Source organism: Hyaena hyaena, unplaced genomic scaffold (assembly GCF_003009895.1).
Source record: "Hyaena hyaena isolate Hyena2069 unplaced genomic scaffold, ASM300989v1 scaffold_93, whole genome shotgun sequence".
Lineage (NCBI taxonomy): Eukaryota > Metazoa > Chordata > Mammalia > Carnivora > Hyaenidae > Hyaena > Hyaena hyaena.
In genome coordinates this window covers 2,534,413-2,547,269 of record NW_024080724.1, presented here as the reverse complement: position 1 = coordinate 2,547,269, position 12,857 = coordinate 2,534,413, and the positions used below count along the sequence as shown (strand labels likewise).

The 12,857-nt window shown below is 43.0% G+C and overlaps 1 protein-coding gene across 1 annotated transcript in view; it reads right to left on the bottom strand.

Moving 5' to 3' along the window:
• FBXO10 (F-box protein 10) overlaps nucleotides 1-2,141 on the bottom strand; it is a 31,667-nt gene extending 29,526 nt beyond the window's left edge. Inside the window, exon 1 of the mRNA XM_039234860.1 lies at nucleotides 2,103-2,141. Coding sequence (XP_039090791.1) covers nucleotides 2,103-2,138 — 36 coding nt within the window. The 5' untranslated portion in view covers nucleotides 2,139-2,141. The remainder of the gene's footprint in view (nucleotides 1-2,102) is intronic.
• Between the last annotated feature and the right edge of the window lie 10,716 nt (nucleotides 2,142-12,857).

Sequence of the window (12,857 nt, the reverse complement as noted above, 5' to 3'; positions counted from 1 at the left end):
TTCTATCACAGCCCTTTTAAAGTGTAAATCAAGAGGTGCCTGGGTGGCTCTGTTGGTTAAGCTTCTGAGTCTTGGTTTCCTCTCAGGTCATGATCTCATGGTGTATGAGTATGGTCCCTGCACTGAGAGCATGGAGCCTGCTTGGGAATTTCTCTTTCTCTCTCTCTGCTCCTTACCTGCTCATGCGAGTGTGCTCTTTCTCAAAATAAATAAACTTAAAAAAAACAAAGTGTAAACCAAAGTGAATTACAGAGCAAATGTACAGTTTAGTGAACTGTTTTACAAGGCAAACATCCTACTAACCACTACCTACATCAAAAAACAGAATTTTGGGGAGTCTGGGTGGCTCAGTAAGTGGAGCATGTGACTCTTGTGCTCAGGGTTGTGAATTCAAGATTACTTAAAAAAAAAAAAATCTTAAAACAAAAACAAACCAGAATTTTGTCAGCCACTCTAGAAGCCTCCCCATGTGCCCCATTCCAATCTTCCTCACTAAGGTCTACATATTCTTGACTCTGTAGTAATCACTTCCTTAGGTCTTTGTGCTTTTACCACCTAAGTGTGTATCCTTAGATACTAGAATTTGTTTTGTCCTCAGGTTTTTAGCTTGATGTGTGTTTGTTTCTCATTCTACCCACAGGTTCCCCGTCCATACCCCCCGCACCCCTTCCCCGGTTTTTTTCACAAGTTGTCTGTTGAAGAACCTCACCCATTGGACCAAGTTCTCAGTGTGAATTTTGCTGACTGCATGCTTTCTCAGAAGTCCTACTTGTTACCCTATCATCTGTATTTCCTGCATATGGGCAGCTGGATCCAGAGGCTTGAGAAGGCTCAGGTTCAATCCTTTTAGCAAGGCTACCAGTGGCATGGTGTCTTTTTATCATGAAGTATCCACAATCCTGGCTATCTCTTTTTTGATGTTCCTGTTCACGATGCCCAATGCCTAGATCCATGAATTTACTAGAGGTAACAAAATGGTGATACCTTCCTAACTGTATCACTTGGTTCATTTCTTTGCTGAAGTAATTGCATTAGGAGATGCTGTTCTTCATCTAACATTTGGTTATCCAGTTTTACGTTACATTGACGAAAGGCTTCTTGTATTTCCCAGGTTTCAAGACAAAGAGCGGGTTCTCTGTTATTCTTTGAAGGTAACCAGTGTGTGTGTGTGTGTGTGTGTGTGTGTGTGTGTGTGTGTGTGTAAACCACTATTATGAAGTCATGGATTTAAACATATTTTATAGGGCTCAAGTCTTAGAAATTGCTGTTCTTACTGAAACTCAAATTGAGCCATCTTTGCCCTCCATTTGGTTCCTCAGTCATTTTGCTACAACTTCAGTCATCGTTGATAGCTTCCTTGCTATCAAAGGAAGACACACAAAGTGGTGTGTCAAGATGTTCCTGACTCATTTTTTACATTTCCTGCCCAGACATCGTCTCAGACTTTTCTCTAAGAATTTTTTTTTTAAATGTTTGTTTATTTTGAGGGAGAGAGAGCACAAGTGGGGCAGGGGTAGAGATGGAGAGAGAGAATCCCAAGCAGACTCTGCACTGTCAGTTCAGAGCCTGACAAGGGGCTCGACCCACAAACCACGACATCATGACCTGAGCCAAAATCAAGAGTTGGACACTTAACTGACTGAGCCACACAGGTGCCCCAAATTGTATTTTTACTGACATTTTTACTGAGATAATTGTAGATAATCGTAAGTGCTTATGCAGTTGTAAGAAAGAACAGAAACCTCTTGCATACATTCCTAGTTTCCCTCCGTGGCAACACCGTGCAAGACCAGACTCACAGCCAGCACAGTGACACTGGCACAGCCTACCGCCTTACTCAGATCTCCTGTTTCACTTGTACTCGTTTTCGTGGGTATTACATTCTATACAATTTTGTCAGTTGTGTAGGTTCGTGTATCCACTCCCACAGTCAAGACACCGAAAAGTTCTGACACAAGATCCCTCGTGTCACTCTTTTATGAGCACACCTACCACCCTCCTGACTCCTCTTCCGTTCTTAACCCCTGACAACCATTCATCTGTCTTCCATTTCTAAATCCGTGTCACTTCAAAGATGTCATATTAATGGAATTATACAATACCTCATCTCTTGGGATTGGCTTTTTTTCACTCTGCATAATTCCCTGGAGATTCATTCAAGTTGGGTGCACCAGTACTTTGTTCCTCTGTAAAGCCAAGAAGCATTTCATGGGGTGGATGTCCCACAGTGTACATCTGCAGAATCCTGACAAATGCATTCACGCATGTAATCTCAAACCGTATCGAAAACAGAATATTCCCTCATGACTTTTCTGTCAATCCCTACCCCAAATCCCAAGAGGCAACTGCTGCTGTGACTTTTCTACCATAGATTAGTTTTGTCTGTTCTAGAATTTCATATAAATGGAAACACACTGTATGTATTCTTTTGTGTTAAGGCTTCTTTCACTTAGTATAACATTTCTGAGATTCATTCATTTTGTTGGATGTTATCAGTAGCTTGTCCCTTTTTACTGCTGAGTGGTTATTTCATTGTACATAATATATCACTGTTTAAAAAAATCAATTCACCTATAGATGGAAATGGAACTGTTTCCAATTTGGGGCGATTATGAATAATGCTGCTGTTAGTATTCTTATGAAAGTGCTTTGTGGACATATGTTTTAAGTTTTCTTGAGTAAATACCTACAAATGGAGTTGCCGGGTCTTTTTTCCGAAGAAGTTACACCATTTTACCCTCTCACCGAAAATGTGCAAGAAATACTGTTGCTCACAACTTCACTACCATTTATTGTTGTTGGTCTAATTTTCATTCTGGGGGGTATATAATCACATCTCATTTTGGTCTTAATTTTCACTTCCCTCAGGACTAATGATGTTGGGCACTTTTTATGTATGTACTGCCATCCATAAATCTCCTTTTAGGAATGTGTTAACGTCTATTTTTTTTAATTGGGTTGTCTTTTTATTACTCAATTATAGGACTTTTTAATATAACTTTTTCCAGACAAATGTTCTGTGAATATTTTCTCCCAGTCTGTAGCTTATCTTTCCATTTTCTTAATGGTACTATTTGGTGAGAAGTTTTAAATTTTGATAAAGTCTAACTCACCTTTTTAATTTAGTGTTTAATTATTTGAGACAGAGAGAGAGAGACAGAGAATGAGAATGTGAGCATGAGTTGGGGAGGGGGCAGAGGGAGAGAGAGAATCCTAAGCAGGCTCGACCCCCAGCACGGAGCCCAATGTGGGATCATGACCTGAGTGGAAACCAAGAGTCAGATGTTCAACTGACTGAGCCACCCAGGCACCCCTCACCTTTTTAAAATGATTGTTTCCTTTTAACTGAGAAGCCTTTGGTAATCCCCATGTCACGAAGTTATTCCCTCATAGTCTAAAATCTTTGTGGTTTTAACTTTTACATTTTGATCTGTGATCCATCATAAATTAATTTTTGCTACGGTAAGAGGTAATGGTTGAAATAAATGTTTTACGTGAGCATTTAGTTATACCAACACTGTTTGTTGAAAAGAACCTCCTCTCCCTAGTTGGTTTGTTTTGGTGTCTTTGTCAAAAGTCAAGTGACAACAGTGTGGGTCTGTTTCTGGGTGATTTATTCTGTTTCATGGATGGATCTGTTAATCCTTAGGACAGCACCACACTAGCACTGCGCTTCTGACACTTTTCCTTTTATGAACTATGCTTCTGGTGTCAAGTCGGAGAACCCTTCACCTAGCTCTGGATCCTGAAGACTTTCTCCTGTGTTTTTTCTAAAACTTCTATAATTTTACTTTTTACATTTAGGTCTGTGATCCATTTTGATTTAATTTTTGATTAAAGTGTAAGGCTTAGTTTGAAGGTTTTTTTTGGTTTTGTTTTTATTTTTATTTTTGGCCTACGGTTGTCCAACTGTTCCAGCTCCATTTGTGGAAAAGACTATCCTTTCTCCATTGAATTGCTTCTGCACTTTTGACAAAAATCAGTTGAGCTTATTTTTGTCCTGGTATCTTTATTTTCTTATAGACTTTTTAAATGTTTCTTTATTTTTGAGAGAGTAAGAGACAGAGAGACCAAGAGAGAGGAGGGGCAGAGAGAGGGAGACACAGAATCTGAAGCAGGCTTCAGGCTCTAAGCTGTCAGCACAGAGCCTGACATGGGACTGAAACCCACGAACCGTGAGATCATGATCAGATGCTTAACCAACTGAGCCACCCAGGTACCTGTGTCCTGGTATCGTTAAATGTAAGCACTATTTCAAGACCAAAACCAGGGTATTAATGATGTTTATTTCCACACTGTTTCTAAGGCTTCTCAGTAGACTTCTATCTCCTCTATTAGATTGTGGTGTTCTTTGGGGATAGGGACTGGACACTTTGATCTCAGAAGGCTCAATACTGGGTGCTGACCCCCTTTTCTATTCCAACTATTCAGGGAAACAGAACAGACAAGAAAATCATTCTAAGCAACAGGATACCTAGGTTAGGATACTAGACAGATATTAGACAGCATACTCTAATACCAGGTCCACTCTTCCCAGATACAACAAGAGTGAGACTCTGGTTTTTTCCAGGCTCTGGGTTCTTACAGGAAATGATGAGAGTAAGTAAACCAGAGGAGATAACTACATGATTTATTATTACCATAACTGACTCGACCAGAGTCAATGGGAAAAGAAACAGGTCAGCAGTACTTCTGGTAAGATTAAGTTAACCCTTCTATATATATATTTAACTTTCACAGAACTCCTTCTTTCCCTCACAGCTTCCTGTCTTTGCACTCCACATCTCTCTCAAACTTCTTCTCAGACCTTATGTAGCTCTGCCTTTATTTACTCTTTTCCTAATTTTAACGTTGTTCTTCTCATTATGATGTCATTTGCATGAAGAAGGAGCTCTGATGCCAGGGCCACTCTGAGTGGGTTAGATTCAGGTCAGTCTCAACTAGGCCCTCTCTTCCAACTGCTTTTGGCTCACCTCACTCATAAGATAACAACAACAGGGGTGTCTGGGTGGCTCAGTCACTTAAACAACCCACTTTGGCTCAAGTCATGATCTAAATGGTTCATGGGTTCAAGCCCTGTTTCAGGCTCTGTGCTGACAGCTCAAAGCCTGGAGCCTGCTTCTGATTCTGTGTCTCCCTCTCCCTCTGCCTCTCCCCTGCTTGTGCTCGGTCTCTGTCAAAAATAAATGTAAAAAAAAAAGGATAACAATAATGACAAAAGATATTTTGCTGTGTCTCCATTAGGTCTTGGTGACCTGTACAGGGTTCTCTGAACTCAGTGACTTCATATTATCACATTGCTTCTAGCTGGTCTCGACCCTTCACACAGTCCCTCTCTTGTGACTAGCTCAGGTACAGCCTCCTTCTTCCACATAATAGGTGCCCCTCTGATCATCTATGTACCATATGCTTTACATTTATCTTTTTCAATTTTTTATCTCCCTATTAAAAGGAGCTCATTTATAATACTTTTAAAGCTGTCTTTGCTTCACCTGTTTTTTCCTTATTATTTTGCACTTCAATGGAAAAATCACCAAAAAAACCACTATTATCCTCATTTTAGCAAGTTTCTATCTGAAAGCATACAAATCATCAACCACCCAAGCATTTCTTCCCAAAGGGTTATCTTTTTTTTTAAGTTTATTTATCTGGTGTGTGTGTGTGTGTGTGTGTGTGTGTGTGTACGCACACAGAGAGACCGAGAGAGAGAATCCCAAGCAGGTTCTACACTGTCAGAGCAGAGTCCAATATAGCTCTCAAACTCACGAACTGGGAGTCATGACCTAAGCAGAAAACCAAGAGTTTTGTCTTGTGTGTGCACGTGGAAAAGGGACATCAAAAGGGAGAGAGAATCCTGTGCCATCAGCACGGAGCCCAGTGTGGGGCTTGATCTCATGAACCGTGATATCATGACCTGAGCTGAAATCAAGAGTCCGACACTCAACCAACTGAGCCACCCAGGCACCCCTTGAAGGAGTATCTTTTGATCATTTTTAAGAGCTTTGACTTATCTCTTATGGTCCTTGTTCTTTGTCTCTACCTCCCACTTTCCAAGTTATTAACTTCTCTGATTATAACTGTATGTCGTTCTTCCTGGAAGCATCATATACTGTGTATTTTCTGACATGCCTTATCCATGATGTTCTTTCCTTCTACTAGGGACAACTTTGATAGCTGTTCGAGAGTGGATCAGCTAACCTTAAGGACTTAACCTATATAGTCTTTCAGGTGACAGACTCCCATATGGCCTTTTGTAGGTCTGCCCAGCAGGGCCTTCTCTGGGACACACCACTAATGGTCACTATACCCAAATTACACCCACCCACCCTGATAACTGCACCTTACCTTACTTGAACCGTATTCACTATATAACAGCCAACCTATTGTATGCCTCGTGTGACATCTCACAGCACCAAGCACTGCCAATTTCTGTCCCAGATGAGTTTCCTAGTTACCATAGCAGCCCATCAATAAGCAATACACTGGGCCACCACAACTGAATTATAGAGTATACAGCAAGAACCAAATGCCATCTAATACCTGCATAAACTACATGCTTAATAGTGTTTTTAAGTAAACAAATAAGCAGAGGTGAATTTCCATCATGCCTCCACCCCAATTTTTATTTTTGTAAATGTACATAAATTTACTATATAAACCGTTTCAAGGACCTTCCTTCTCCAAGTTTCCTGTATCCATATAGAAATTTCCATGTAGAAATTCTTAAAGTTCCATTGTGAATAAAAAATTAAATAACAAAAATCCCTTTTATTCCTCAGTTCATTTGTTTTGTGAATATAGCCCTTATGGAGTGTGGGAGATACTGGGATGAGAAAAAAGTGATAGAAAATGGACAACCTGGGATAGGAAGAATTGAGTAATACTGCAGCTTACAGAGCTCAAGAGGAAAAGACATCTTTTATTTTTTTGAGAAAGGCAGAGAGAGAGAGAGAGAGAGAGAGAGAGAGAGAGAGAGAGTGCGCGAGCATGAGCTGGGGAGAGGGGCAGAGGGAGAAAGCGAGCATGAACCAGGGAGAGGGGCAGAGGAAGAGAGCAAGCACGAGCCAGGGAGAGGGGCAGAGAGGGAGCGAGCACGAGCCAGGGAGAGGGGCAGAGGGAGAGAGAGCATCTTAAGCAGAGCATTATGAAATGTTGGAAGGAAGAACATTTTAAAACCAGATTTGGTGAGACTTCCCATAACTGGTTCTTAAAATGTGGCACTTGACCACCTACCTCAGGATCACCCAAGGCCTGTTCATAGCTCCACCTTGTATCTCCAGAATGAGAGTCTCTGAAGTGGAACCACTTATCTGCATGCTTACCAGGCTTCCTGGTGACTGCATGAAAAGGGGCCCCATTCCACACTTAGGTGCAGCATCCTCAATGAATGGCTCTCCTCAACTTTCAACCCCCTGGGTGTTATGGCTCTCCCTGTGTCATCTTGAAGTCAGAAGACCTGGACCATGTTGTATGAAACCTTGAGTCACTTAATACCCTGGGCTTCCGTTTCCTCATATATAAGTTGGAGACCTTGATACTACCCCAAAGGACTGTTGTAACAATGAATAAGATCCAATGCACCTTGTGTTAGTAATTAGTGCTTTTCACCAATTATTCCCAGTTTCCCCTCCGGGGCACTTGATAGGATTGCACTGGGTCCTTCCTATGGTTGGGTGGGACCACATGGCTAGTATTAATCAAGGAGTTTTTTTGTTTTTTAGAGAGAGAGAGAGAAAGAGAGAGAGTATCAGTGGGGAAGTGGGGCAGAGAAAGGAGAGAAAATCCCAAGCAGGCTCCATCCTCAGCACAGAGCCTGAAATGGGACTCAATCCCTGAGCTGAAATCAAGAGTTGGCTGTTCAACCGACTCAGCCACCTATGTGCCCCAATCAATGAGTTTTGAGTAGAAGACGTGTGTGCTACTTCTCGACTATGCAAGATCATCCAGAGCTATTTTTCTCTGGCATAGCAACTGGCAACATTTGCGATGATGGCTACTCTGGTAGGAGAAGCTGAGTCCCCATGCTAACCCAAAACCGACGTGTATCATTTATAAAACATAATCCTTTGTTTTGGGTTAAGGCACTAAGAATTTGGGGACTGTTACTACAGTATAACCTAGCCCTTCCTGACTGATAGAGCATGTGAAACTCTAAAGGGTGCTAGTACGAAGTCCCGGGACACCGTGAGATTGCCCATTCCATGGTTTGTCTGCAGCGACTTCAGTGTACTTCCCCAAAATGAGCCAAAATCTAGCTCTTAGTTACTTCTTTGGTTGGTCTCAGTTCTTTTCCCCTGGGGCCCCTGGAGTTCTAGTCTCAAAGATGTTGCATGTTTGGTACAGGCCTTGGATGCTAAACTTGGAAGCTTATACTCTGTCTAGGGTAGGTTCCTCGGAGGGGAGTGACCTGATCAGAGCTGTGTTTCAAGGAGATCCATCCAGGAGAGGTATGTCAGGTAGAACGGTGAGGGCAGAAACTCACAACTTTGCAAATATAAAATGACAGTTTCTTTCCCTCCGGATAATGTGAGGGTCTTCAGCGGATATGGGGCAAAGCTGCCTGGCATAGAAAATATTGGAACTTCAGTTTGCTTAGGATTCCAAGAAGCCCACCCAACAGTGGAAAGCTAAGGGTCTTGCAGCAGGCCCGCCAAGGGAAGGAAGATATGCCAGCAGGGGATCTTCTGCTCCTAGCACTTGCCTTCCTCCAAACCTGGCCATGTCCTCGATGCTAGCAATACCCCACGGGCTGAACCTGGAACGAGGCTAACTGACAATTCTACCTTCAGAACCCCTCTGAACTCAAAGAGGATTTCCTTTTATTCAACTGTCACATTCCCTGTTGTTCCATTTGGCTTTATTTACTGTATCTTTACACTAATCCATGGGGATCTGTGCAGCAATAGGGATTTCTATAACCAGGTAACACTTAAAAAAAAAAGTATTCAAGTTTTGCCCTTCCTTTTTGCCACTGGGGCCTCTGAGCTATGGAATTAAAAGTAACAAGTGTCCCCCAGGGCTGGCGCACCTGGAGTGGGAGCCTGTGAAGAGCTGCAGAAACAACAGTGGGCACTCTTTGGGGCAGGAGGGAGCAGGGCCCGTGGCAGGCCTCAAGCTGTTTCCCTGTGTGTGTGTGTTCCCAAGACGGTGAGAACTTAGGGCTTCTGCGTGGCAGCCTCCTAACCCTCTGGGCCACCAAGTGTCCCCTGCTTCAGTGGGTAGGACAGAGGTCACCCTCTTGGGAGGGAGAGTCCCTTAAGACTTGGTTCTCAACAAGCAAGCTCTACTGCTTCCCAGCCCTGTGATTTGAACAAATACTTTAACCTCTCTGAGCCTAGTTCCGCATCTGTAAACAGGCTAATGATGGCTGTCCTGCTACACCTCATGAGGATTTTGAGGATTTCCAAAGACAAATAATCATTTATTCAATAATCAGATTGTTTACCATTGCGCTAGACAGTGTTCTAAGTACTAACAAGCAGTAAACAAGACCAAGTCCCTACCTTTAGACACAGACAATACAGTTTAAAAACAATAACACTGGGGAGGCTGGGTAGCAGAGCCTGCCTTGGATCCTCTGTCCCCTCCCCCTCCTTCCCAGCCTGCATTCTCTGTGCCTCTCAAAATAAATAAACTTAAAAAAAAAATTACAATAACATAAATGCTACGAGTAGAAATAAAGCAGCCTCAGGGGTGCGCGTGTGCCTGGGTACGTGTGCACGTGTGCCATTTTAGATAGCGTTGTCAAGAAAGGTCTCTGAGGAAGTGACATTTAAACAGAGACCAGAATGACATTTAAAGTCACGGGATGGGATGAGATCACTAGAGAGAAAGAGAGAGAAGTCTGATGACCAAGTCCTTGCCAGCCTAACATCTAAAGGGCATGAAATGGAATAGGACTCAGCAAAGGTGAAATCAGGGGTGAACACCGGCCAGGGTCCTGTGCGTCATGATGGACAGGCAAGGCGGCGTCAGGACTAAAAGCGCTAGTGACATCTATATATTTCACTTAGGCTTCTGTGAGGGGATTTGTGGGGTGGGTGGGAGGGACGGAGGGAGTGCGAGTTACACCACAAGGACCACCCAAGTGAAAAGTCAGAAGGTGTATGCAGATTAGAGTGGTCAGGTGATACGGTGGCTGAATACCTACCATAAGGAAATTCACTGTGATGAATCAGACACATTCTCTGCCCTCAAGGAGTTTCTCTTTTTCTAAATAATATGCTTTTCTTTATTGTGTACCTCTCCTGAGCAAGTCCCATAAGGAAAGAAACTTTGTATCACTGCTTTGTATTATGTCTGGAACTCTGCTTCGCCAGTTATAGGTGCTCAATAAACATTTACCAAATAGATGAATAAACACCATCATCATTAACTGGTATATTAGAATAGCTGGGACTATTAGCCACAGAAGGAATTCCATAGATCCCTGTGGAATAAAAAAATAAGTAAATGAAACCCAAGTATGTAATTCACAGTTACTATGTATAAGACTGTGGTGAGCACTGTGAACAAATCAGGAATACGATAAAGCTCCTATCCTCAAGTCTGGTGGGAGACCAAGATACCTCTACCCCCCCCAAAAAAACACCCCCCAAAACCACAAAACCCACAGTATATGTGAAAAAGTACTCAGTTGCCATAAGAGGGAAAGCCTTTGTTTAAAGACTATACATGTGACTTCCAGCTAGGGAATCAGCCAATAATAATAGAAGGTTACAAAAACAGCAACAGCTACATTTACTAAGCACAAATATTTGAAGGGCACCACATTACACATTTTTCATGCATTATTTCATTTTATTCTCTCAACATTTCTTCAAAGCTCTACAACTCAGAATGCTCTTCCTAGGACCTAGGAGCTGGTTAGAAATGCCAACTCTTGGTGGTTTAGTTGGTTGAGCGTCCGAGTCTTGTTTTTGGCTCAGGTCATGGTCTCACGGTTTCATGAATTCGAGTCCCATGTCAGGTTCCATGCTGGGATTCTCTGTCTCCCCCTCTCTCCTCCCCCCAGTTGTGCTGTTTCTGTCTCTCTTCAAGTAAAGAAGACTTAAACAAAAATAATAATAATAAAAACAAGCCAAATCTCGGGCGCTGTCCCATACCCACCGGATCAGAATTGGCATTTTCACAAGACCACCAGGGCACTCGTGTGCATTTATGTTTGAGAAGCACTGATCTAAAGTATTACTGTCTTCATTTTACAAGAAGCTAAGTCTGCGAGAAACTAATGTGACAAATGACTTACCCCAAGTCACTTTGCTAGAGCGCAGCAGAATCCCCTGGTGAACCAGGTCTGACCCCAAAGACTAGGTTTTTAACCACGAAGCCAAGCATCATGGAAGAGTGGGCACTGAGCTGCACTCTGACACTCTGGGCTGGGGCACCCAGAGAATGCAGAAAAGGGGACTGCAGGTGGAGGAAAGAGTGTCAGCCAAGCTGCAGGTAAGAAACCTCTAGGCAGGCTGAGGACAGGAAGCAGCTCAGTCTGGCTGCGCCTCCAGGAGCCTGAAAGAGGCAGGAAGACAGGCCAACCCATCAGTACCAAGAGCTTCCGTTAACTTTGGGGGCAGTGGGGAACTGCACTGAGTTCCAGCACAAAGGGACCTACCCTGTAATGAGAGGACTCAAACAAAAGGGACTCAAAGGCTTCTAGTTTGGGTTCTGTGTCTCCCTCCTGGGGTAATCTTGAGGGCAGGGGACTTCACAACTCTGCTTTGTGCATTATGCAAACAGCTCTCACATTCTTCATTGGTTACTGAAGAAAATGCACTTACTTCCTACCTAGCGGAGGCCATATCAGTATCAGAGTGGCAAGAATTTTGCTTTTAATAAAGAAAAAATCGGGTGGGAGGAGGATCTAGAACAGCTCAGAACTCTATTTAGGATCAACAAAGGGAAAGATGTCCTCCCACAGGATGAAGCATACTAAACACCCGTGTAAATAACTACAAACAGTAACAGGTGAATGATTTTAGATCTTTCTTCAAATCAAAGTAAATTTTTCTAGAGTTTTGTGGATTTTAGTTTGAAAGGACACAGAATAAAATACTGTACACCAAGAAAGAGCCCTGCATATATACCTACACACATACTATTGGAAATGAGACAAAACTTAAGACTTTGAAGATGACAAACATCTCAGCTGGGCTTTTCATCATGTCTTCAAACCTCAGCTCTCATCAGCAGCCTGAAAAATAACCAGCTGTTTCTTATTTCAGCTTTGAAATTTGATGGCACGGACCAGAATGCTGTGTTCGGATGTGCGTTTGGTGCTGAGCATGGCTGGGAGCCCTGAGGGCCCTCTTTCCCTCCTTCAACGGACTGCCCGTTCATGGTCGTTCACCTATAGCTGCATGGGGGTGGGAATCCCAAAACCTGGGCTTAGTCCTGAATCAAATCCACTGAGTGACCTTGAGGGGGCAGGGAAAGATGTGTTGAGGACTTACTAAATACCAGGTGCTTTTTATATGTCATCTCAAGGAGCAATTAACACAACTTAAGAGGCTGTGGCCTTGGTATCCCCAGTTCCAGGAATAAAGCGCCTTTGCTCTTTATTTAGTTAGTAAGCAGGACAGCAGTGGTTCCTAACCTGGACTGAGCCAAAGCCTCTGCTCTTTCCACAACAGCCTGCCTCCTGGCTCCCTTCCTGAGGTTCGGGGGCTCCTAACTTGTGAAATCATGGTAAAGGACCTTCTAACCTTACTTTGCAGACACATAAACTCACAGATCATGAAACAGGAATGAATTTAATCCTGCAATTATTATGCAGTGTTAGAGCACTGGGCCTCCCGGCAGGCACGGTGTGCAGAGGGAACACTTGGCCAGCTCCTTTCTCACCACCTCCTGCCTCCCAC